The 25,531-nt window shown below is 43.5% G+C and overlaps 1 protein-coding gene across 2 annotated transcripts in view; it reads left to right on the forward strand.

Annotated features, from left to right (window-relative positions):
• The window catches only part of LOC126470537 (F-BAR domain only protein 2-like), a 302,833-nt gene that overhangs the window by 16,097 nt on the left and 261,205 nt on the right, over positions 1 to 25,531 (forward strand). For both annotated transcript variants that reach the window (XM_050098467.1, XM_050098468.1), the window contains exon 2: positions 6,881 to 6,972. In XM_050098467.1, the coding sequence (XP_049954424.1) occupies positions 6,881 to 6,972 (92 nt within the window). The remainder of the gene's footprint in view (positions 1 to 6,880; positions 6,973 to 25,531) is intronic.

Here is a 25,531-nt window from a genome sequence, read left to right on the forward strand (position 1 = left end):
TGTAAAAAAGATTACTGGAGATTGTGGGTCATTTATACAGAATTACCCCGAAACTATCCCTGAACAACTTCGAAAATTTTGTTGATAAGGTCCGGGTTCACTGACATTACAGTGCATAACATAAAAAATCCTGGAATGAGTAGAAGGAAGATGTTTTCTACAAACGACATAATCATGACACTAATCCTGAAATATAAAATTGAACAAAGGAAACCAATAATGATTTTCAATAGTAATAATTGTGAATATATATGAAACTCCAGTAAAATGAAGAGCTTTTCAGCTAAAATTAAATGAAACAAACTAAATAACTGAAACTTAGAATATAGCATTTGGGCATGCTTTTACTAAATTAATTTAGTAATTGTGATGTCAATAAATTTTATGTATTTTTTGAAGTTCTACATTTAACTGAAACCGTTTTAGGCTCGGTACTTAATTCTTTTCATGTGCATATTTTTCCGTTTAAGTGCAAACATACATTTTGAAGTCACAATGCCTTCTGGAACTTTTACTGGATAACACAGTAGTCTCCTGTCTGCAGTATTGAGAAGAAGAGTATCAAAAGCTAGCCACCAATGAAATTTGTAACTATTTAGTCAATACCATTGGATCATTCCATGCCAACTCACCAAGGCCTCCCTGCTTGACCGTAATGAATTTCGACGAAATTTTATATGAACATTCGCCCATGTCCGCTATTAACATTGGCAAAGTTCAACATTTGTCAGGGCAATACTTCCCAGAATAGTCATTTGTTTGGCTCCGTGTCCGACTGTGCAGAGTGAGCATGAATTTCTGCCGACTTTGAGCTGTTATATCTCTGGCAATATTTTGTTGAAGTTAAATTAGGCCATCTTGTATAACATTGTGTATTCTCTTAAGAACGAAATGAAAATATTTTATGAGCCATACTCAACCATGAAAGTTTAGACAAAATGGCCTTAAAAATTTCAAAGTTTGGTGTCTTATGACTAATGTGGAATTTCACATGTAGTGATGTAACAATACAAGGTTCTCAAATATCAGGTTTTGTTTGTATGCCACTTTCCAACACTGAATAAATTTAGTGTAAAGTTGAAGAGTTTGCAGAAATAAAAAATTCAGTGTTTTTGACCAGATTTTGCAAAAAAGAAGAAAAAACCAAAAAACTGTGTTCTAATAAAACTTTCCACCTGGTCTCATTAGGAAAACAACAATTTTCAATTCCAAAAGGAGTTTGATTATCCAATGCGGGCTAACAAGGCTAGATAATTTGAATGGATTTTAGGCATGGAAAAAAACAGTAAGAAAAACATGTAAACTTCAGATTTTTATATCTAAACATGGAATTTAATACACAATAGGTTAGTAGCACGAGGATGTGGAATGCAAAAATTTTAATCACTTACTATTTTCCAATAATCTTCAAATTAGTTGAAAATAGGAACATTTTTTTGAAAAGGTGAAAATAAGGTGTATGTGACTCATCCTTTACAAGTACTGTTTTCTATTAAAGCTTCAAAATTAATCCTATTTGAAACAATGCATTCCAAGCCCCTCCCCACCCCCCAAGAACAGTGAGTTTAATGTCCAACAACAATGCTACATACATTGAGGTAAAGTAGCAAAAAAAAAAAACCACACTGTGAATAAAGTTTTAACTTTGGTTTTTTATATCCCATTGATTAAAGAAATGATAAGCATGAAACATCGGAAAACATCAGCTGAGCAATGTAAGGTTTCCAAATGTAAAATATTATTCACGTACTGCTTTCTAAATTTCTGCAAAATCAGTTCAACCATGACTTTCACAAAAATGCAGAAAAGATCGCATTCAGTTTACTTTCAGAAAACCTGTTTTCCATAACTAACTTCAGACTAATCACAGTTGTAAATAGCATGTTTTCAAGCATTCATTAATATGTGTTTGATTTTGTAGTGTGTGCTAACAATACCAGAAAATGGACAAATTTGAGGGAATATACCATGGCTGGAGGCTACATTGCAGCAGCCTGTTGTCAATGTTTCATCGTGTGTGGTTTTTATTTTTAAATTGACAAATATTATCTCACTATATTGCATTGGTCCATGGTGACATTGTTGCTACTGGTTCAAGAACATGAACCGGTAACCCCATCACCACAGCGGTCATGCCAGATACCTGTGCAATACCAGCCACGGGTGGGTTTCTTCATCCAGTTTCCCAAGTCTGTAATATGTTTTCTTAATTTAGGTTCCAAAGCCTTGCAGTGATACCTTTTTGCTTACAAAGCCATTTGAAAGTACCACATCTCCGATTCCCAAATCTGTAATAGTATGTAACATATGTGGCAAGAAAATGTAATATCATTTTTTATTTTAGACTTCTGACCACTGCTGCATTATTAACATATCAGTGGAATAAAATGATGCACTGATAAAATTTATGCATCCTCCGGGCCTGTCTGCTTCCTTTCATTGGCCCGGAAGACAGGATGGCCTCGCTGTAGGGTGGCATACCATACTGGAAACTTTAATTTACTCAGTGAAACCACCCAGATGGATGGCTAGATATGCAGTAGAGCGCTATATTACTTGTCAATTTAAAAATAAAAGCCACATGTGATAAAATATGGACAATAGGTTGCTGCAATGTATCCTGTACCCATGGTACATTCGCTCAAATTTGTCTCTCATTTTCTGATATTGTTAGTGCACACTGGAAAATCAAACACAAATTTCTGAATGCTTGAAAACATTCTGTTTCCAACTGTGATTAGTCTGAAGTTAGTTATGGAAAACAGGTTTTCTGAAAGTAAACTGAATGTAATCTTTTTCTGCATTTTTGTGAAAGTCATGTTTGAACTGATTTTGCAGAAATTTAAAAAGCATTACGTGAATGATATTTTATATTTGGAAACTTTATGTTGCTAAGCTGATGTTTTCCAAAGTTTCATGTTTATCATACCTTTAATCAATGAGATATAAGAATTCAAAGTTAAAATTTGATTCACAGTGTGATTTTTCTGGCTACTTTGCCTCAATTTAAGTAGCATTGTTAGCCATTGTTGGAAATTAAACTCACTGTTCCGGACAGAGGTAGGAAGGTTTAAAACATGTTGTTTCAAATGAGATTGGTTCCAAAGCTTTACGAGGAAATGGTATTTGTAAAAGAAGAGTCAAATATACCGTATTTTCACCTTCTCATAAAAAAATCATCATCTTTTTAACTAATTTGAAGATAACTGGAAAACTGTAGGTGAATGAAATTTTGCATTCCACATCCTTGTACTGTCGACCTATTGCATATTAAATTCAGTGTTTAGCATTATTCTACAAGATATAAGAATCCGAATTTTATATATTTTTTTATACCGTGATTTTTGCACCCGAATTCTATTCAAATTATCTAGGCTTGTTAGCTCATGTTGGAAGATCAAATAAACTTCTTTTGGTGTCAAAATCATTTTCTTCCTAAGTGTCCAAGCTTGGAAAGTTTCATAGAACATAGATTTTCTCAAAATCTGGTCAGAAATACTGTATTTTTTTATTTTCTTACAAGTTCTTCAACTTTACACTAACTTTATTCAGTACCGGAAAGTAATACATGAATGAAAGTTGATATTAGAGAACCTTGGGTTGTTGGATTATTATATGCCAAGTTTCATGTTAGTCATATAAGAAGCCAAACTTCGAAATTTTTCCAGGCTGTTTTGTCTAAATGTTTCTAGCTGAGCATGGCTTGGAAAATTATTTTTGTTATTATTCTTAAGAGAATGGATAAAATTGTCCAAGATGGCCAAACTTCATTTCTTTCAACAAAACATTGCTGGAGGTATACTAGCTCAAAGTCACCAGAAATGTATGCTCGCTCTGCACAGTTGCACATGGAGTCAAACTAATTACTATCCTGGCCAGTATTGCTTTGATGAACGTTGAACTTTCTAACATTAATAGGAGACATGGGTGAATGCCCACACACAATTCCATCGAAATCCACGCCAGTTGAGCAGGAAAACATTGTGGAATTAGGCTATTTCACATGGAATGACCCCATATGAAAGTGTAGGGCTTCATCATGTGATGTCAGAAGTACGGTCTGGTTATCAGTGTTGCTGGCCAGATTTTCTGTCCTTACTTCACCTCTGGAATCATAGCTGTGTCTGATCTTAATGGGGAGTAACTGCTACTGATGTCACACCATTTGAGAGCTTCATGCTTATTTAATGCATTGTGCTGTTGTAACAAATACTTTTAATTTTCTGTGTTTGGTCAGTGTCATTATGTTTCATGTAGACACCAGTCATGGAATGTGTAACACATCTTGGTTTAAGATTCAAGTCAAGCTGCCATTAGCATATAGCTACAGTGATTGTTTGTACATCCACTCTGTACTGGCACTTACAGTAAATAAACTGTATTCTGAATTTTTATCAATAATTGTCATGACTTAGTTCTCATTTGCAGAAGTAATATCGTAAAAAGTAGGCACACAGCACAGTTAAGCTTCCAAAGAGATCACAAGGCAATCGGATTTTTGTAATTTTTTTATATTCATGATACATGAATTTAAGAACTTAAATATCAGTATCCTAAAGAATCTCAATGCAACCCTCAAAAGTTCTCAAGAAAATGGACTTTGAAGTTTTCTGTCCATCTTTAATATGCTAAAGTAAGTATTTTTCAACAAGCAATGTGGCTCTGTGGTAGAATGCTTACCTGCTGTGTGGGAAGCATGGGTTCAATTTCCATCGGATTCAAATTTTTAAACAAAAGTACATGTTCTAAGAGTATTTGTGAGAAGCCTGAAACACACAAAATGTAACGTTTCAACTTAAATAATTTTGGCCAACGATCTTTTATATTTGCAATGAAAAGTGGATTTTTGTGTCTAACATATAATTAGAAATAAGCTGAAGAGCAATTTTTCATAAAAATCGATGATTTTTTTATCTGCACAACAGTAGTGGTGGGTGGTACTGGGGGTGGACGGAATTATGGAAACACCAAAATACCATGCCTAATATGACGTAGGAAACTAATTGTCATTCAGTGATCATAGAACGGTTAAATACAGGTCCTGTATGGTTTTTCAAGGGAATACTATTCTCATCTTCCAGCCAAATAGTGATAAGTTCATGTAACAGTGATGGAGGAGGATAGGAAACAAGCAACTTACTCTCTGAAACAGACCATAAAGGCTCCATAATATTGAGATTTAGTGACTGTGGTGCCCAGGGGAGATCAAATAATTGATCCTGGTTCTTGCCAGACCAGCCCTGCTTATGGAACTCCCCTTAATACTGTTTTGGTGTTGACAGGGCTTGCGAGAGCAAAGTTCAGTTCTGCAGTGACTTTTGCAGATGATGTCATAATTTTTGTCACAATTCTATTCAGTGACAGTCTCTCATGATCACACAGCACACTCTTTCATCCATATTGTGACTTTCAGGGAGACCACATGGCAATCAGATTTTCGTAGTGTTTTTTATTTGTGCCATATGAACTTCAGAACTCGAATATCAATCTGCTGAAAGTGTTTGACGCAACTCCAAAGAATTCTTAAGAAACTAAACATTGAAGTTTTTCAAGCATCCTTAATACCCCAATTACCCCAATGTAAGGTTGGTTGGTTGGTCCCCCCCCCCCCCCCCCACTTTCCCATTCAGTGTAGCTCTACGGCAGCAGAATATTCACCTGCTGTGTGGTGTGCCTGGATTTGATTCCTGGCTAATACAAAATTTTCAAACAAAGGTGCACGTTCTATGAGCATTTCTGTGGCGTGTAAAATACATAAAGGTGAAAAAAGTAATGGTTTTTTTCTTTTTAACCATCTTCTATAAAAGCTTAACAATTATGAATTTATTTTTGTGCACAACATGTAATTAAAAATAAGATGATGTGCATTTTTTATAAAAAGGAGCAGTAGATTTACGTTGGATAAATTTTCTTTCTGAACCATGTAGGTACTCAATCTATATGGACAAAATGAAATAAGACAAAAACCAGTTCAGTCTAGAGTACAACCACTGCCCCCCAACACCACCCCACTTCCATATTTATGTATTTTACACATCACAGAAATGCTTGTAGAAGCTGCATCTTTGTTTAAAGATTTGCTTCAGTGAAGAGTCAAATCACGCTCTCCATATGACAGACAAGCATTCTACCAGAGCCTTGCCTGTGAAAAAATTAGCGTTACATTAAGGTATTAAAGATGCTCAGAAAACTTCAGAGTCATTTTTTTTCAAATTTTTGAGAGTTGCATTGATCTGCTTTGTGCTATTGGTACTTGAATTCTGAACTTCACGCAGCATAAATATAAAAAAAAAAAAAATACAAAAATCCAATTGTTGTGCGGTCTCTTGTTAGCATCTGATGTTTCTCCAGTTTTCCTGTATGTGGCATAAATCTTCGATATGGTGCCTCTTGAAAAACAACACACTTCAGCTCCTTTGGTTATGGAAATACTCACCATATGGCACCAACAATTTGCCCATGTTCGAATTCAGTTAACTCTGACATGATGCTCTTACAACTACACAGAATGCTGTTCTGACCATGACTGACATTTGCAGCATATCGGACATATGCCATTCATGGTCAAATAAAACAGCACAATCTGCAGACTTGGCTATAATCCACGTTTATGTTGATGAATGCATTTCTTGGGGTGTTTCCACGTTTTAGTCCAACCTTTATATCTCTGAAGAGGCCAAAAATGCACCAATTTTCCGTGTTTGTAATGAAGTGCAACAAAATGCTGCTAGATCCAGAGACTAGGAAAGAGACTATTTGTTGACAGGTTTCTCACTTCTGCAGATTGAGAACTAGATAAATTAGAAGCTAAGAAAAAAATGTGTGAATGCAATAGTGTCTGCCATTAAAATCAGTGAGTAAGAATACTTTAATTTTTTAGGGAGAGAAGAACAATGGCTTCACTGTTCTTTATCAGAATATGAAACATGGTTTGGTTGCAAGCAAAGAATTTGCCGACTTCCTCAGGGAAAGGTAGGTGCATGCATTAAACATACAGTTTTATTTTTAGTAGTGATACATTACTTGCTGTCACCAATACTTGCCCATGATACTGCTTCCTTCAATTTGTATCATTTTGATGCAAGTCTCTCAGATCTTATTGTCTTGATTTGTGACTGTATGAACATAGTCTTCTCCTTCTTTCTCACTTGTTTTCAAGTTATGAAAATTATGTATGCCTGAACAATTTATTGAAAAGTATAAAATAATTTTTAAACAAAAGTCATTTTTCTTTTATGAAAATTGGATGTTTCCCTTTAAATTTGTGCTTATATAATGGAAACACTCTATAGACTACAAGTAATGGAAGGAGTAAAAGTAATAACTCGTTCTATAGTGAAAGCTTTGTGTGTGTGTGTGTGTGTGTGTGTGTGTGTGTGTGTGTGTGTGTGTGTGTGGGGGGGGGGGGGGGGGGAAATCAGTAAGTCAGTCATTATGCTTAATTTTAATGTTGCATGTGGAAGTCTTGTTTGTTTGTTGTTGTTGTTTTTTTATTTTTAAACTAAAAAAGTTAATCTTTTTAGTGATGAACCATATTGAGATAATTTCATTTTAATGGTGGGGATGGAAACTGTCTATGAGTAGAGTTGTATTAGGTATACCTTTCATTTGGATTAGACTGGTGCAGGGTAATGTTTAAGCAAATAACTGATAATATTGTGAGTGGCATTTGGTTCACTTGGTCACGATCGCATAATAAACTGTGGGAGGGCTACACCATTTCTAGGATGCAGTATTCGTTTCAGAATACTACTTACTAAGAGGAAACAATGAGGCCCTTTGTAGAGGGGACTCCCCAGGTGGCTCAGGACTCTTTTGTGAGTATGTGCATGGCAAGCATAGAGTGCCAAGCTATTGCAGCACCTACTTCCTTTCTTGTGTGGCAATCATCAATCTGCAATTATCCTTACTTCCTTCACTTACCTTACCATGATGGCAGCCTTTGATGTTGATACAATTGTCCCAAAGGTTCTGCCTTCTTTACTGAACATCTTTGTTCATTTACGGTACTTCATCTTTTGTCTAAAGTAAATTTTGGTCCCCTTCTGGGTTTCCCACTGTAGTGTGGACTGACTAGAGAGCAACATCTAATGTAAAATCTTCTGCCTACGGTGTTGACAACACTATGCACAATAACTGCCTTGATTGATATGTATACACTTCAAAGCCACTGTGGTAGCTAGTCTGACATGGTGGGGTCGTAAGGTAACCTTTCGTTAGAGCCCCCTGACACACAGGGATCACACTGCTGATGCCGGAGCTGCTATCTAACCCTGTATGGCAAGGAGCAGATGCCTGTCTTCATGGGGCATCAGGACTCTCGGCACCGGCCAACATGCCAGATGGCCCTTGCTGCGGCTGAGTCACACGTGTGGAGAGTGCCCTTGACTGAAGTTGGCAGCATTAGGGCAGTTGTTTTGCACATGAAACGTATTAAATTACATCAAAACAATGGACGTTATCATCAGGCTCTCTCTTCAGAGAGGAATTGAAACATCTTTGCAGACACTTACAACCCTACTGTTTTCCCTGTCTTGGTTACCCCATAGGAAGAGGGCCAAGCTGGACATCTTGGAGTGAAACAATCTATCCAACATTTTTATTTGGTTTGAACAGGGAGATAAAAATAAGTGCTCCTAGCCCACTAATCCCACACCGAAACAGGGTTTATTATATGGTTTCAATCCCTGTGATTCTAGTGAAGCCAACTATTACCCATAAAGAGTAGTAGGAGGACCTTTACTAGTTTTTTATTAAAGATGGTTTTTTCAAGGTGTGATGAACTTAATATTCTGTCTTTTAATCTCCAACACTTCACATTGGAAGATTAGATGTGATGCGGTTTCATCACCCTAACTAAACTGCGTACACTTATCAGCTTCTTTCTCCATAACCATCGTGTTTAGGTGTTTCTTAAAGTTCCTATGGCCTATCATTAGTTGTACCATGAGTTCAGTCTGTCTTCTGTTCAAGCCCAGGACTATGGAACTTCTCTTAAAACAGGTTTTAGCATCATTAGCTTGCCGTGGAGGCCCCCAGGGGCTCAGCATTCGTTTGCTGGGTACGGGCTTGGCGACCCCGGGGTTCCTGAGCTGGGGACTGGTAAGCGCCGCCAGTCCCCTGTCCCCGTAACCTCTAAGCATACTTCAACGACCACCAGATGGCGCGGCGGTGGAATGTTGTGTGTCTCAGGGAATGGGGATCTTGGCTTGACCGCCCGGATCGCGAGGATGGAATAAACCTCTATAAAAAAAACCTCAATCTCAAGGTGTGCTGTGCGCTGATGAGATGCATGGCTGTTGAGGTGGAACAGTCGATAGCGGGCAACCTCTGGGGAACCTGCCGCACCTCAGTTGTATAAGGCTTACCTAGGCACGCGGGGCTCTGTCTAGGTGGACTTCTAGTTCCCTAGCTGCTCGTGGGACCGAGATGGATCCTTCGACATTCTCTTTTCTTCCTCCCAGCGGAAAGGGTGGGCCGCTGGAAGGTTCTAACACCCAGTCTCTTAAGAGGGCCCGTGCAGTCAGTCCCCCTGACTCTGGCGCTTCTTTGAAAAGTCCAGTCTTAGGTAACAATGCATTCTGGTAATCCGAATGTGTTTCTCATTGTGAAACGGAAGGAGGGTAGTTTCGAGAAGGTTTCGCCCTTCTATATACAAAAGGGATTGGAGGGAATCTGTGGCTCCTTAAAATCGGTGAAGTGCTTACGTAATGGGACCTTGCTAGTGGAAACTTCCACTTCCCAGCAAGCAACTAACCTCCAATCTGCTAAATGCCTTGGAGAGTATGCCATAGACACCGAACTGCACAGCACCTTGAACTATAGCAAAGGTGTTGTGACATGCCGGGATCTAGCTGATATTCCCAAGGAAGAACTGCAACGTGAGTGGGTTCCGGAAGGTATCATTGATGTCCAACACATCATGAAGAGGGTTGATGGCACTCTTGTCAAATCCGACTCCTTTATTCTGACCTTCAGTAGCACAACACTTCCTGAACATGTTAAAGCTGGCTTCCTTCGCCTTAGTGTGAGGCCTTATTTCCCGGCCCCAATGCGCTGTTTCAAATGCCAGCGTTTTGGGCATACCACCTTAGGCTGTAAAGGCGATGCGACTTGTGGAAACTGTGGTCAGGCTGCTCATGAAGGAGTTGGTTGCTCGTCTCCGGCTAAATGTCTTAATTGCTCTGGGAACCACCCTGTTTGGAGTAGGGACTGCCGCATATTTTTAGAGGAACGCAAGGTCCAGGAAATAAAAACGACCAAGCGTATCCCCTATGGTGAGGCCAAGAAGATTTATAAGTCGATGCAACCTCCCACATTTGCTACATCTTTTGCATCCCTGGTACAGAAGCCTACTCCAAAAGTCGATGCCTCAACGCAGACTGAGGTGGTGAGTGTTGGCACTAACACCTGTAGCTGTCAGTGCACTTGCAACGCAGCCAGTGTTCCAGAGCCAGTAGCCCCTACTCGAACGGCAGACAAAAGTACAGTGGCGGGCTTGGTCCAGCCCCTCGCGCCTCCAACAGTTGAGGTTGTCCCCAAGCCCAGTGCGCCACTTACCACTCCCTCATCCGCTCCCCCAAAGTCCACCAAGCCACAGAAAGCTACTGTGCAGCAGCAACAGCGGGTCAAATCCCGTGGTAAACCATCTGACCATGCGGATATTGTTTTACGCGAGGCTTCATCTGACTCTTCCCCAGAGTTGATGGAGTACGATGTATGTGTGGGGCAATCATCTCGTCCCACACCTGCCCCTCCACCTGCTGCGGTCTCCCCACCCCGTCGGAGAGACAGGATGAAGGTGCTACCCCCAACATAGATGGCTCCCATACTCCAGTGGAACTTGCAAGGGTTCAGGACGCATGTGGAGGAACTTCGTCTACTATCTCAGGGTAGACCACTGTGTCTCTGTCTCCAGGAGACGTATTTCCATCCATCATACTCCCCTGAGATACGAGGCTATACACTCCACAAAAAGGACGACCTGCATGGAGAGAGAGCTAGAGGAGGCGTAGGTATTTTCGTCAGGACGGACTACCATTCCTCGCCTCTCTCACTTACGACAACTCTACAGGCCGTCGCTGTGTCCGTGTACGTGCGTCATCCATTGACTGTATGTTCACTTTACTTGCCCCCACATGATGCTCTTGATGAAGCGGCCCTCACCGACCTTCTTACACAGCTCCCCCAGCCATTCATTATTTGTGGTGATTTTAATGCCCACAATGTGCTTTGGGGCTCTGCAATTACCTGTCCCAGGGGTAGAGCAATTGAGAGGCTTCTCCTGTCATCCTGTGCCTACTTGCTCAATGGAGGACAGAGTACTCATTTCTGCACGGCGACTGGGTCGTTCTCTGCCATTGATCTCTCGCTTTGCTCTCCAGCTTTTGCCGCTAGTGCTCACTGGGAAGTGGTCACTGACTTGCACGGCAGTGATCATTTCCCAATCTGGATTCACCTGCCAGATGGCGTGGGCCCCGAAAGGAGACCACCACGATGGGTACTCATTGGAGCTGACTGGACACTTTATAGCCGGTTGGCCCAATTCGAACACTGTGCGAATGTTGAGGTGTGGGTGGATCATATTACCAAAACGGTCCACCATGCCGCTGCGGCATCCATTCCACAGTCCACAGGCCACCGGAAAAGGCCACCTGTGCCTTGGTGGAGTGACGAATGCCGCTCTGCAATCAGGACCAGGCGTGCGGCTCTGCGGCAGTTCAAGTGTCGGCCGACTGCTGAGAATCTTGCAGCCTTTTGGGTGGCAAGGGCGAGATGTCGCCGCATTATTCGTGAGAGCAAGAAGAGGTCATGGCAAAAGTTCCTGAACACCATTAATCGTTCCACCAAAAGTTCCATTGTGTGGGAGACCATTAGGAGAATTTCTGGCAGAGGAGGGAGGTGCCCCATAGCTGCTGTAATGAATAACGGCACTCTCCACACAGATCCGCGAGACATTGCCCAGACTATGGCAGCATATTTTGCGACAGTTACTGCCACAACCAGTCAGGATCCAGGTTTCCAGCGCCATAGAGTGGTTGCTGAGAGGTGTAGTCTGAACTTCCAGCCCACCTCTCATGAAGTTTACAACTGCCCTTTTTCTATGTGGGAGCTGGATTCTGCATTGTCTGGAGCTCGTGACACTTCCCCTGGTCATGACAGGATCCATTACAGTATGCTATGGCACCTCACAATGCGCAACAAAGAAATCCTCCTCGCACTTTTTAATGCCATTTGGGCGTCGGGTCACTTTCCTGATGCGTGGCGTGAGGCAGTTTTAATCCCTTTTTTAAAACCTGGGAAAGTCCGCTCGAGCCCAAGTAGCTACCGTAGTATTGCCCTCACTAGTTGCGTAGGGAAGACCTAGGAGCGGATGGTCAACCGCCGCCTTGTCTGGATGTTAGAATCCCGGCAACTACTTAGTCGCTATCAGTGTGGGTTCAGGAGGTTTCGTTCCACCTTCGATAACCTTGCCCTCCTGGAGGCGGCTATCCAACAAGCTTTCCTACACCGTCATCACCTTATAGGTGTATTTTTTGACATCGAGAAGGCCTACGATACCACTTGGTGGCGTCTCATCCTGGAGCAGCTTCACGAATGGGGCTTTCGTGGTTGTCTTCCTCTTTTTATTCAGTCTTTCCTCTCGCCACGATATTTTAGATACCGAATTGGTGACGTCCTGTCTGATCGCTTTGAGCAGGAGAATGGTGTCCCTCAGGGTAGCGTTTTAAGTGTGACTCTGTTTGCCATCGCTATTAATCGCATTACGTCCATGGTGAAAAGTCCTGTCCAGTGTTCTTTGTTTGTGGATGATTTCTCTTTGTTCTGCTCTTCTTCAAGCCTTGCAACGACAACTCGTCAGTTGCAACTTACGATTAGGCATTTGGATGACTGGGCGCTGAAGAGTGGATTTAAGTTTTCCACCGAGAAGTCTGTATGTGTTCTTTTTAACCGTTCTCATTCGATTTTCACCTTTCCTGAGTTGCGCTTGAGGGACACTATTCTTTCTTTTAAAGGCACGGTGAGATTTCTGGGGCTCATTTTTGACTCGAGGCTCACGTGGTTACCTCATCTTAAAGACCTGAAACGGCGGTCGCTTCAGGCTTTAAGCATTTTAAAATGTCTTAGCCACAGTACATGGGGAGCTGACAGGACTTGTCTGCTCCAGTTTTACAGGGCGTTTGTGCGATCTCGGCTCGATTATGGGTGCACGGTGTATGGGTCTGCGAGGCCTTCGTACTTAAAGATTTTGGACGTTGTCCACCATGAAGGGCTGTGGTTGGCCACTGGGGCATTCCGAACTAGCCCCATACCAAGCCTCTGTGCAGAGGCTGGTGAACCGCCACTTCATATGCGGCGACGGCTACTTACGGTACGCCAGGCGTATAAAACTTTGTCCACACCGTACACACCTGCATACCATACCGTTGCTCAGCCTCCTCTGGCACGGTTATTTCATAACCGGCAACGTGCGACGCAGCCCTATGGGATTCGCGCACAGGATTGCCTCGCTGCAATGTCTATGGCTGGTCTTCGTGTTTTACGTCGCGGTTGGAGCAGATCTCCACCTTGGCTCCTCCGGAGACCCAAACTTCTTTTAGATTTGACTCGTTTTAAGAAGGATGGCACGCCAGATTTTACATTCCAGTCACTTTTTTTTAACATTTTAGATGTGCATCACGGTTTCACTGTCGTTTACACTGATGGCTCCAAACAGGAGAATTTCCTTGGCTGTTCTGTGGTGTTCCCTGACCATGTTACCCGGATTCGCCTCCCTGCTGAATATACCGTTTTCGCAGCGGAGCTCCACGCGATCCTGACGGCACTGGAGCAGATGCATCGTGTTCGGGGCGATCGATTTCTTCTCTGCTCCGATTCTCTTAGTGCCTTACAATCGCTGCAGAACCTGTACCCGACTGAAGAGATGGTCCAGCTGATACATAGCCAACTGTACTTGCTCCAACAGCGGGGTCAAGAGGTATCCTTCTGCTGGGTGCCTGGTCATGTCGGCATCTGGGGCAATGAACAGGCTGATCGGGCTGCCAAGGAGGCCTGCAGAGAGCAGGATGTGGTCCAGTGTCCTATCCCCTTGCAGTCTGTCATCGCTGCACTCCACAGGAAGTGCATGGAGTTGTGGGAGGACGAATGGCTGGCGGTGACGGGCAATAAACTGCGGTCGGTAAAGTCAACCACTCGGTCGTGGCGTTCCTCCTGTCGGTTGCTCAGGCGGGAAGAGGTGGCCCTCACACGTCTTCGGATCGGGCACTGTCCTCTGACGCATAGCTATTTATTACGGCGGGAGGATCCTCCGTTTTGTGATGCTTGTGGTGTGCACATCTCTGTCCGCCACATTTTAACAGACTGCATTTTATACCGTGATGCAAGGGCAGAAGCACAAGTTGATGGTGATCTGCCCTGTGTTTTAGCTAATGATGAGACGTGTGTGTCTAGGGTTTTTAAGTTTTGTGATGTGTCTGGACTCTGGCCTAAACTTTTAGGCTGGAGGTTTTAGTGTATTGCAGAGTGGCTGACTCCTCCCTTTTTTTCCTTGCGGTCAGCCAGCCACTTCCATCTGCTACATTGTTTTAGCCCCCTCCCTCGTTTTCTTCCTGTGTTGTCCATGTTTTACTGCTGACGCCCTGCTTCATCCCACGCTTCGGTGTGGGTGAGCACATCTTTTCCGATGATTGTTTCCCGTGTTTTATGTTCCGTTTTATGTAAATATTCTGAGCTTTTTTTTTTTTCCTTGACACCCGTCTCACTATGATACTGAACGGGCGCTGAAGACCTTGCTGTCGTGCGCCCACAAAACCCCTCTACTACTACTTGCCGTGGAGGTCTGTTAAAAAAACATGCTGCCTTCCAATGCAGTTCCATCACTTTGAATTAACAGTCACCTTAGTGATGGCAAGGACAGGTTTCAGTCCAGTAAATGGAGTTGTTGCACCTGTCCTGTCAGTCATATCAGTGTGATCATTGCCACTGATTCCTGAGTTAGCAGGTACTCACAGAAGGTTTACCCTGTTGCTTTCCCTTGTCTCACAAGGGCTTTGTGGCATTCTGAATGATCTTAGATCTCTTTACTAGAGCTGATAGGGATGTCAGAGTTTCTTGGCTATCTCAATAAATGTAGATGCTATGATTTTTGTAGCATATATGCAGATTCTCCTCCTCACATACACTGATAGTGGATATTTCCACTTGGAATACCATGGCCAGCATCGCTAGAGAGATTGCACTCTCGAGTCGAGGTTGTCCCCCCTACACACTGATGTCAATGCTTTCGACTGTCAGTAAACTAGACCATGTCTCCTGCACAGTGCTGTGGTTTGTCCTCCCACTGCTCCCTTCTTCCAGTTGTTAAATTGAAAGGTATATGGAAGCAGCTGGAAGTTATTGTACAGTCAGCTGGCATTTCCCCAACCCTTCCTATATTCATCACATTCCATATCATGATAAAGGGATTCAGGATATTCTGAAGTTATCCTTTTTTTCCCAGTTTTAAGCCCATATGCCCAGTCTGTTTTAACCCACAGGTGTAATGGGGCATATCCATCGTGGTTTCCACCTCAGCTGTGGGTGTGCTGCTAATTATACCTATTATGGCTAAGCAGACCAGTCTCATCATCATGCCAAGCTCCTTGGCAGCCACTTTCTGTTCTACATTGTTCCTCCATGTATCCAATTTGTACTATATACTTCAACTGATATGGATACTTTTACTGAGACAAATCAATTATTGTGTGTGGAACATATTGAAGGTAAATTTGTAGAAGCTGAGTTGCTGGGGAAAAAAAACCGATGGATCACTATTTATTAATGCCTTCTCTACTGCATAGTCTATGGCCCTTGAAGCATGTGAACGTCTGGGTGGCATATGAGTGACCATTCGCACACACAAGACTTGGAATATCATCCAAGGTATCATCTTACGTCAAGACCTTACACTCCAAACAGACGAAGAGCTTCAGAAAAATCTTGAGCGGCGATGTGTTCATTGTGCCTGATGCATCCAAAATGGCCCCAAGGATAATCGAATAGATACAGTCACCTTTATCTTAGCCTCAGAAGAGAACGTCCTCCCAAGAAAACTTAATTGTGATGTGCTTCAGATGTTTGCGCTTTGGTCATATGTCATCCCACTGTGTGGTGGACCCAAAATGTGGTAACTGCAGATGATAACTCATGAAGGTAGTGCTTGTGAATAAGCAACTTATCATGTCAGTTGCACGTAACATTATCCTCAGTGTTCACCGGTTTGCTCAGCCTTCAAGAAATAATATAAAATACTGGAATATAAATCTATTGACCGCCTGTCATATACTGAGGCATGAAAAAAGATATGAACGCATACATCCCCTTGTTAAGACACCCAACTGTGCGAAATTCACAGCCATCACTCCCATGACCTCAATTTTTTTGGAAAACAGTTCTCCCACTGCCCTCCTTTCTTGTGATTTCCATGGCACCATCTTTGGAAACCATTCCCGCAATTGGCCAGAGGAGCAGCTTTTTCCTAAGGTGTCTATCAGTGTCTGGGCTCCTTCCTGGGATTCCTGTTCATGCAAACCCTCAGATCAGAAACTCAATGTCAGCCAGTTGCTGAAGGAACTGCGATCTATAGGACATAGGGCTGTTTGCTCTTCATCCATCCCGACAGTTGTCACAAATAGGCCCTTGCAGGAATACCATCCATCAAAGGCTGCTGCGGTGGTGGAGGAGGAAGAGGAGGAGGACTGGGAAAATGCTACACCAGTGACCCTGGAGACGCCGCATACCCCCTCCCCCTCCCCCCCCTCTCCCCCGCCCCTACCATCGGATTCTGAACTGATATGCGATGTGATTCCTCCCTTATTGGTGATGGGCAGTGATCCTGGAACATGACCTATTCTTCTGGCCCCTTCACTCCTAACTTGAACAACTTTGACTTGATTATTCAGTGGAATTGTTATGGATATCGTAATTCCTGACTTGGTCAGTCGGGGGGCAATCTCCAATACATGGTAACTGAAAAAACTCCACACGTCAAGATCGCTAAAAAACATTTTATTGGAAGACCAGTTTTGACAAAACTGTGCTGTCGTAATCCGTTCTTATGCTTTTGAATTTATACAATGTATTATCCATCAGTGTTAAAAATCACTTCACATTGTGTATTTTTGCAATTGTGACGCTGAAGTGTAGTGATGTTCATGGTAGTGGAGTGTATGAGGTGTGTTGAGAAAGTAAGGTGACTTTATGTTTTGATGAAAAAATATTTATTCATTCATCAATATTAATGTTGTCCCCTTCAAAATAATCCACCTCAGATACAATACACTTGTACAACGCTTCTTCCAATCCTCGAAGCACTTCTTATTAGCACTTTTTGGTACAGCCTCGAGTACTTCCAGCGATGCAGTTTTTATTTCATCAGTCATTGAAAATCTTTGTCCTTACATAGGTCTCTTCAGTTTTGGGAACAGGAAAAAATCGCAGGGTGTCAAATCTGGTGAATATGGTGGCTGAGGCATGATTTTGTTGTTTTTGGCCAGAAACTCTCTCTCAGGCAGCGATGAATGAGCAGGGGCATTGTTGTGATGCAAAAGCTGTGAATTGATTTTTCACAACTTCAGATGTTTTTGTGTATTGCTTCTCACAAACGGTGCACAACGTCAAGGTAATACTTCTTATTGACCATATGACATTGAGGAAAAAATTCATGATGCACTATGCCACGGTAATTGAAAAAAAAAACAATGAGCAAAACTTTGACAGTTAATCGAACTTGGCTCTCCGGGACACTTCCATTGGGGCGATTGAGTTTTGATTTCGATGTCATAACTGTAAACTCATGTTCAGTCACTAGTTATGACCCATTTGAGCAAATCAGGATCATCCTTGACATCATTCAAGATTTCCTGAGCAATACTCATCAGATGGTTCTTCGGATCAAAATTGAGAATTTTCTGAACAAACTTCGTTGATACACGTCTCATGCCCAAAACATCCAAAAACATTGCATGACACGAGCAGACCGATATACCAACATCCTCAGCAACTTCTCTTATGGTAATTAGACGATTTTCCAAAACAATTTTCTTCACAGCTTCGACGTTATCATCTGATGTTGATGTGCTGGGTCGTCCAGAGTGAGGTTCGTCATTGACATCTTCTCGACCATCATGGAAGAGCTTGTACCACTTTTTAACAATTTTTTACTTAGAGCAGACTCACCATATGCCACTGTCAACATTTCAAGTGTTTTCGCACTTTATTCCATTTTTCACATAAAATTTGATGCAAATTCTTTGCTCCATTTTTTTATAATAATCGAAAATTGCCGAGCACACTGAAACACGTCTAACCTTTCTCTCTGGCAAAACAAATGAAGTATGCTGCACACTTGAAACTGTGAACATATGCACCAACATAACAAAATAAAGATCAATAATCGAATGTACATTGCCCACTCAGTTTGGAAAGTCACCTCACTTTTTGAACAGCATTTGTAAATATGCAATGTAAAGCGACTTGTAATACTGATGGATAATACACTGTCGGAAAAAATAATCGCAGTACCAAAAAGTAAATAATGTAGGATAATGAAATTTTAGGAATATGTTTGTCTAGGTACATACTTAAGTGATTAACATTGCAAGATCATAGGTTAATGTAAGTGCAAGATATTGGTACCAGAGGTCAGTTTGTGGGATGGAGTTCCATGCCTGTTGCGCTTGATCATACAATACAGGTATGATTAAAACTGTTTATGGATGACGCCGGAGTTGTCATCTGATGTTGTTCACATGTTGACACTCTGTAGACTATGTTGGATTACAACAGCGATATGTGGGCGAGTCTTATTATGTGGGAAAACACCATGAAGAATGCTGTTTATGAAGGGCAGCACAACAGGCCAAATCACGAGACTGACGTATAAATTTGCGGTCAGGATGCATGGGATAACCACGGAGTACTCTTGCTGTCATGTGAAATTGCACCCCAGACCATAACTCCAGTTGTAGGTTCAGTGTGTCTTGCACACAGACAGGTTGGTTGCAGGCTCTCAACTGGTCTCCTCCTAACCAGCACGTGGCCATGACTGGCACCGAGGCAGAACCAGATTTCATGAAAAAACAGACCTCCATCCTGTCCTCCAATGAGCTCTTGCTTGACACCACTGAAGTCGCAAATGATGATGGTTTGTGGTCCGTGGAATAATCAAAGCATCTTGCTCAGAGCTGTCCTTGATGTAATTGATTTGTAACAGTTTGCTGTGTCACTGTGGTGCCAATAGCTGCTAAAATCGCTGCTGCAGATGCAGTACAATGCGCCAGACCCGTACACCAAACAAATGGTCTTCCCTCTTGGTAGTGCCCGGTTGTGCTGCAACCGTACATTTTTGAGACCACCACTGCCAGCAGTAATGTACAGTGCCTCCATTCCTGCAAAGTCTTTCCGCAAAGACATCCAGCTTCTCGTAACCCTATTACACGATCTTGTTCAAACTCGGTGAGGTGTTGATAATGGTGTCTTTGTCATCTTAAAGGCGCTCTTGACTAACATCAGTTCACCATCCCAGTGTCAAAGGCAAATAATCCTCATGACTGTTACAGCATGTATTCCAAGCAAACCTGATTCACAGCATCATAGCGATGCTACTAGCGCCATTCTTATGCAACTGGTGTGAAATTTGAGTAGACTTCAACTTTCAGGTATAGAAACACTCCTACCAACTTTCATTGATGTTGAACATCTCCTTCTTGGTGCTGCGATTTTTTTCCCCCATTAGTGTATGTTGTAAAAATTCAAAAGCGTAAGATCTGATGATGACAATATAGCTCTGTCAAAACTGGTCGTTCCATAAAATGCTTTTTTTAGTAATTGTTGCTTGTGAAGTTTCCTTCAGTTACTCTAATGGATATTACTGTCACCTGCTGAAACTATAACACTGATCTCATCAGTGTGAACCAATGTACAGACCCCTCTAGATGCATGCCCTCTCAGGACCAGCACACTTCTGTCAGAATGCATGATAACCACACAGCGTTGGGAAATGATCAGGTGATGATCATTTCCCAATGCTGTGTGGTTATCATGCATTCTGACAGAAGTGTGCTGGTCCTGAGAGGGCATGCATCTAGAGGGGTCTGTACATTGGTTCACACTGATGTGATCAGTGAATGTACTCCCCTTTGCACTCTGATGGAAGCAGTAGTCGTGCAATTAAAAATGACCTTGTCGATCACCGTTTGCAATGTTTACTCATCTCCCGGCAGGCCACTTACATTGTTTGACCACCTTGATCCAACAACTCCCCCCCGGCCCACTTTTACTCCTTCTTGGGCATTTCAATGATCACTACCCCTTCTGGGGGAGTATCAATTCATTTTGTAGAGGCGTTTTGATGGTTGATCTTCTGATCCCTTGTGGGTCTGGGGGTTAGAATAGGCCCAAGGTATCCCTGCCTGTCGTAAGATGTTACTAAGAGGAGTCTCACACTTTTCAGCCTTATAAATTCTTCTGTCCTCTTTCACCCCCATGACAGTATTGGATTTCTCTGTGCCTAATATCCAGCACAGTAGCCAGTCTCTTGCGGTGGGGCCGTCATCTACCCATTTGGTGTTAGCCCCCCTGACAACACAGGGATTTCACTGCTGATGCCTGAGCTGTAAACTCCCCACGTATGCCAATGAGTAGATGCCTGTCTTCCTGGGGCATCAGGAATCCTGGCAACGGCCATCATGCCAGGGGGCCTTTGCTTTGGCTGGTTGGTGTCCGTGGGTACAGCCCCTGATCGGAGTGGGTGGCATCAGGGCAGATGACCCACAATGAAGCGGACTAAGTCATCTCTTGCTGGTGACCGTACGGTGGCAGCAGTCTCTAAGAAGGGCAAGATCGAGTACAGTGCTGACAGATATGACCCTAAATTGTTTCCCTCCCTCGCTGCGCCATGGGAGGAACGTAGGGCTACAGGAAGAGAACCATATTCACCTCGGTATTTAGTATGTAACAGAATGGATGGGGGCTCCTTTGTATCTATGAAGCCTCAATTTTTTGTTGAACATCTTGAGGATAAGTTTGGGGAAGTGACAGCGCTGTCCAAGATGAGAAGCGGTGTAGTCTTGATTCAGGCAGCATCCCCAGCGCAATCCCAGGTGTTACTCACTTGTGACCGGCTGGGTGACATTCCTGTTTTCGTCATTCCCCATAAAGGCCTCAACCTGGTCCAGAGGATTATTTTCCATCGGGACGTCCTCTTGCAGTCTGACGACGAGCTCTGGGCCGATCTAGAACGGCGGGGCGTTCATTTCATCCGGTGCGTTTACAGGGGACCCAAAGACCATAGGATTGCTACCGGTGCCTTCATCTTAGCCTTTGAGGGTGATTCATTGTCTGAAAAGGTAATGATGATGGTTCACCACTGTGACGTTAAAACATACATCTCTCCCCCTATGCAGTGCTTTAAATGCTGGAAATTCAGGCACGTCTTCCTGCTGCACTTCCAATGCCACATGTTGAGACTGCAGATGTCCACTGCATCCTTATACTCCGTATGCCTCCTCCCACTTGTATCAACTGTTGAGAGCAGCACTTCCCATGCTTGCCAGACTGTGCAGTACTCCAAAAGGAGCAGAAAATGATGAAGCACAAGACCCTGGACCAGTTGACTTACAAGGGGCTAAACATAAATTTGAACAATTACACCCTGTTCGGTTGACGTCCACATATGCTGCAGCTACATTACCAGCGCCATCACAAGTACCAGTTGTACCATGCTGTGTGCCACAGTGTGCCCTCCGGGCCTCCAGAATACATATGCCCCCTTAGTGGTAGCGGGAAAATCTCCTTCCATTGCTCTCAAAGTACCTACCCGGGATCGAGGCCCCCCAAACGCAGGGGATATCGATCCCCTTCCCCCAGCCAGAGAAGCAACAGCCTCTTCCTGGCTCCTTTTGTGCGGAATGTGTGCCTCTTGGGGCCCTGTCTCCCAATGTCTCCACCAATGCCACAGCCGACACTCGCCAGTGGCTAAAGGAGCCGAAAGCTGTTGGATGAAGAGTTTCACGGTCTTCTTCCTTGCCTGAAGCTACTTCAGAGAAGTCCTCCCAGCAAGCCCCTAAAGGGAAGCGAGATGGCAAACAAACACAGAAGTCTGCTAAGAAAAAGGACCCTCTGGTGGCCCCATCACCACCAGTCCCTACCAGTTCTGCACCGGGAACTGCACCTGTGGATGAGGTGGAGATCTCAGCATCACCTGAGGACCTGGATCTCATTGATGCCTCATCCACAGTAGGAATGGATACAAATACTTAATCAGTGGCAGCAGGTGATCCTGAGGCATAACCTGTCTCCTTGCATGCTTCATGCCTTCCCAGCCTCACAATAACGTCATCCTCCAGTGGAATTGCGGCAGTTTTTTCCACTACCTGGCTGAGCTATCGCAACTGTTTAGCTTTACTCCTGCTTTCTGCATTGCCCTCCAGGAAACCTGCTTCCCGGCAGTGCGGACCCCTTCCCTCCGCAGCTATAAGGGATATTACAGGAATCGTAGTGACTATAATAGTGTGTCAAGTGGAGTTTGTGTTTATGTCCGGAATTCAGTATACAATGAAGCTGTGCCCCTTCAAACCCCTCTTGATGCTGTGGCTGTCAGGATAGGGACGACACAGGAAATAACTGTCTGCAATGTATATCTTCCTCCAGATGATGCAGTACCCCTGAACCCATTGGCTGCACTGATTCAACAACTCTGTAAACCTTTCCTACTAATGGGCCTCGACCTCTGCCTCTGAAATACTGGCGCCTCCACACATTTCAGTGTGACTCATGGCACTTACTCGGCTGTTTATGTATCCCTCTGCAGCCCAGGACTTCTCCCATCTGTCCACTGAAGAGCCCACAATGACTTGGGTGGTGGTGACCACTTCGCCATCTTCCTACCACCCCCCCCCCCCTCGCCCCCCGGACATCTACCAAGATGAGCTCTAAATGCTCGCACGAACGAAAAAATGGCTGACATCGAAATAAGTGTCCAAGGAATAGAAAAGCAACTGAAATCACTCAACAGAGGGAAGTCCACTGGACCTGATGGGATACCAATTTGATTCTACACAGAGTACACGAAAAAACTTGCCTCCCTTCTAACAGCCGTGTACCGCAAGTCTCTAGAGGAACGGAAGGTTCCAAATGATTGGAAAAGAGCACAGGTAGTCCCAGTTTTCAAGAAGGGTCGTCAAGCAGATGCGCAAAACTATAGGCCTATATCTCTGACGTCGATCTGTTGTAGAATTTTTTGCTCGCGTATCATGTCGTTTCTGGAAACCCAGAATCTACTCTGTAGGAATCAGCGATCGTGTGAGACCCAACTCGCTTTATTTGTTCATGAGACCCAGAAAATATTAGATACAGGCTCCCAAGTACATTCCATTTTCCTTGACTTCCGGAAGGCGTTCGATACAGTTCCGCACTGTCGCCTGATAAACAAAGTAAGAGCCTACGGAATATCAGACCAGCTGTGTGGCTGGATTGAAGAGTTTTTAGCAAACAGAACACAGCATGTTGTTCTCAATGGAGAGACGTCTACAGACGTTAAAGTAACCTCTGGCGTACCACAGGGTTGTGTTATGGAACCATTGCTTTTCACAATATATATAAATGACCTTGTAGATAGTGTCGGAAGTTCCATGCGGCTTTTCGCGGATGATGCTGTAGTATACAGAGAAGTTGCAGCATTAGAAAATTGTAGCGAAATGCAGGAAGATCTGCAGCGGATAGGCACTTGGTGCAGGGAGTGGCAACCGACCCTTAACATAGACAAATGTAATGTATTGCGAATACATAGAAAGAAGGATCCTTTATTGTATGATTACATGATAGCGGAAAAAACACTGGTAGCAGTTACTTCTGTAAAATATCTGGGAGTATGCGTAAGGAACGATTTGAAGTGGAATGATCATATAAAATTAATTGTTGGTAAGGCGGGTGTCAGATTGAGATTCATTGGGAGAGTCCTTAGAAAATGTAGTCCATCAACAAAGGAGGTGGCTTACAAAACACTCGTTCGGCCTATACTTGAGAACTGCTCATGAGTGTGGGATCCGTACCAGGTCGGGTTGAGAGAGGAGATAGAGAAGATCCAAAGCAGAGCGGTGCATTTCGTCACAGGGTTATTTGGAAAGCGTGATAGCGTTACAGAAATGTTTAGCAAGCTTTTCACCTCTGCTGTCACCATTGAATCTCCCCAACATGGTATCATTGATGCGGTAGCTGAGCAGGTCACTAGAACGATCATTTTTGCGGCGAAAAACACGATCCCTTGTTCTTTAGGGTGCCCCTGGCGAAAGTCAGTACCTTGGTGGTCGCTGGAAATTGCAGAGGCCATTAAAGAGTGTTGGCGAGCTCTACAGTGACATAAGTGGCACCCTTCCCTAGAGCACCTAATAGTTTCTAAACAGCTCTGTGCCCATGTTTGCCAGCTTATAAAAAGACGGAAACAGGTGTATTGAGAGAGGTATGTCTCGACCATTGGGTACAATATGTCAACTTCCTAAGTCTGGGTGAAGATCAGATGTGTTCGTGGGTATCAGACCCCAACAAGTGTTGCTGGCAATAACGTCAGTGGTGTGTTATCTACTGACGCAAATGCAATTGCCGAGCACTTTGCCGAGCAGTATGCTCGAGCCTCTGCGTCAGAGAATTACCCCAGCATTTCACACTCTCATATGACGGTTGGAAAGGAAAGCACTCTTGTTCACTGAACGTCACAGTGAACCCTATTATGCTCCATTTACAGATTGGGAGCTCCTCAGCATCCTTGCACACTGCCCCAACACAGCTCCTGGGACAGATCAGATCCACAGTCAGATGATTAAACAGCTCTTGTTTGACTACAAGTAACATCTCCTCATCATCTTCAACTGGATCTGATGTGATGGTGTCTTTCCAATGTCAGGAGAGCACCATCATTCCAGTGCTCAGACCCGGTAAAAACCCACTTGATGTGGATAGCTATCGGCCCATCAGCCTCACAAACGTTCTTTGTAAGCTGTTAGAACGTATCGTAAGTCGGCAGTTGTGTTGAGTCCTGGAGTCACGTGGCCTACTGGCTCCATGCCAGGGCAATTTCCGTCAGGGTTACTCTACCATTGATAATCTTGTTTCCCTCGAGTCTGCCATTCGAACAGCCTTTTCCAGACACCAGCACCTGGTTGCCATTCTTTTATTTACGAAAAGCTTATGACATGACATGGCAACATTGTATCCTTGCCACGTTGTATGAGTGGGTCTCCGGGGCCAGCTCTCGATTATTATCCAAAGTTTCCTATTGCTCCATACTTTCCATGTCCAAGTTGGTGCCTCCCCTAGTTCCCCCCATATCCAGGAGAATGGGGTCCCACAGGAATCTGTGTGGAGTGAATCTCTATTTTCAGTGGCCATTGACAGTCTAGCAGCGGCTGTCAGTTCATTGGTCTCACCTTCTCTGTAAGCAGATGACTTTGCATTATGTACTGCTCCTCCAGTACTGGAGTTGCTGAGCGGCGCTTAC

This window comes from Schistocerca serialis, chromosome 3 (genome assembly GCF_023864345.2).
Source record: "Schistocerca serialis cubense isolate TAMUIC-IGC-003099 chromosome 3, iqSchSeri2.2, whole genome shotgun sequence".
Lineage (NCBI taxonomy): Eukaryota > Metazoa > Arthropoda > Insecta > Orthoptera > Acrididae > Schistocerca > Schistocerca serialis.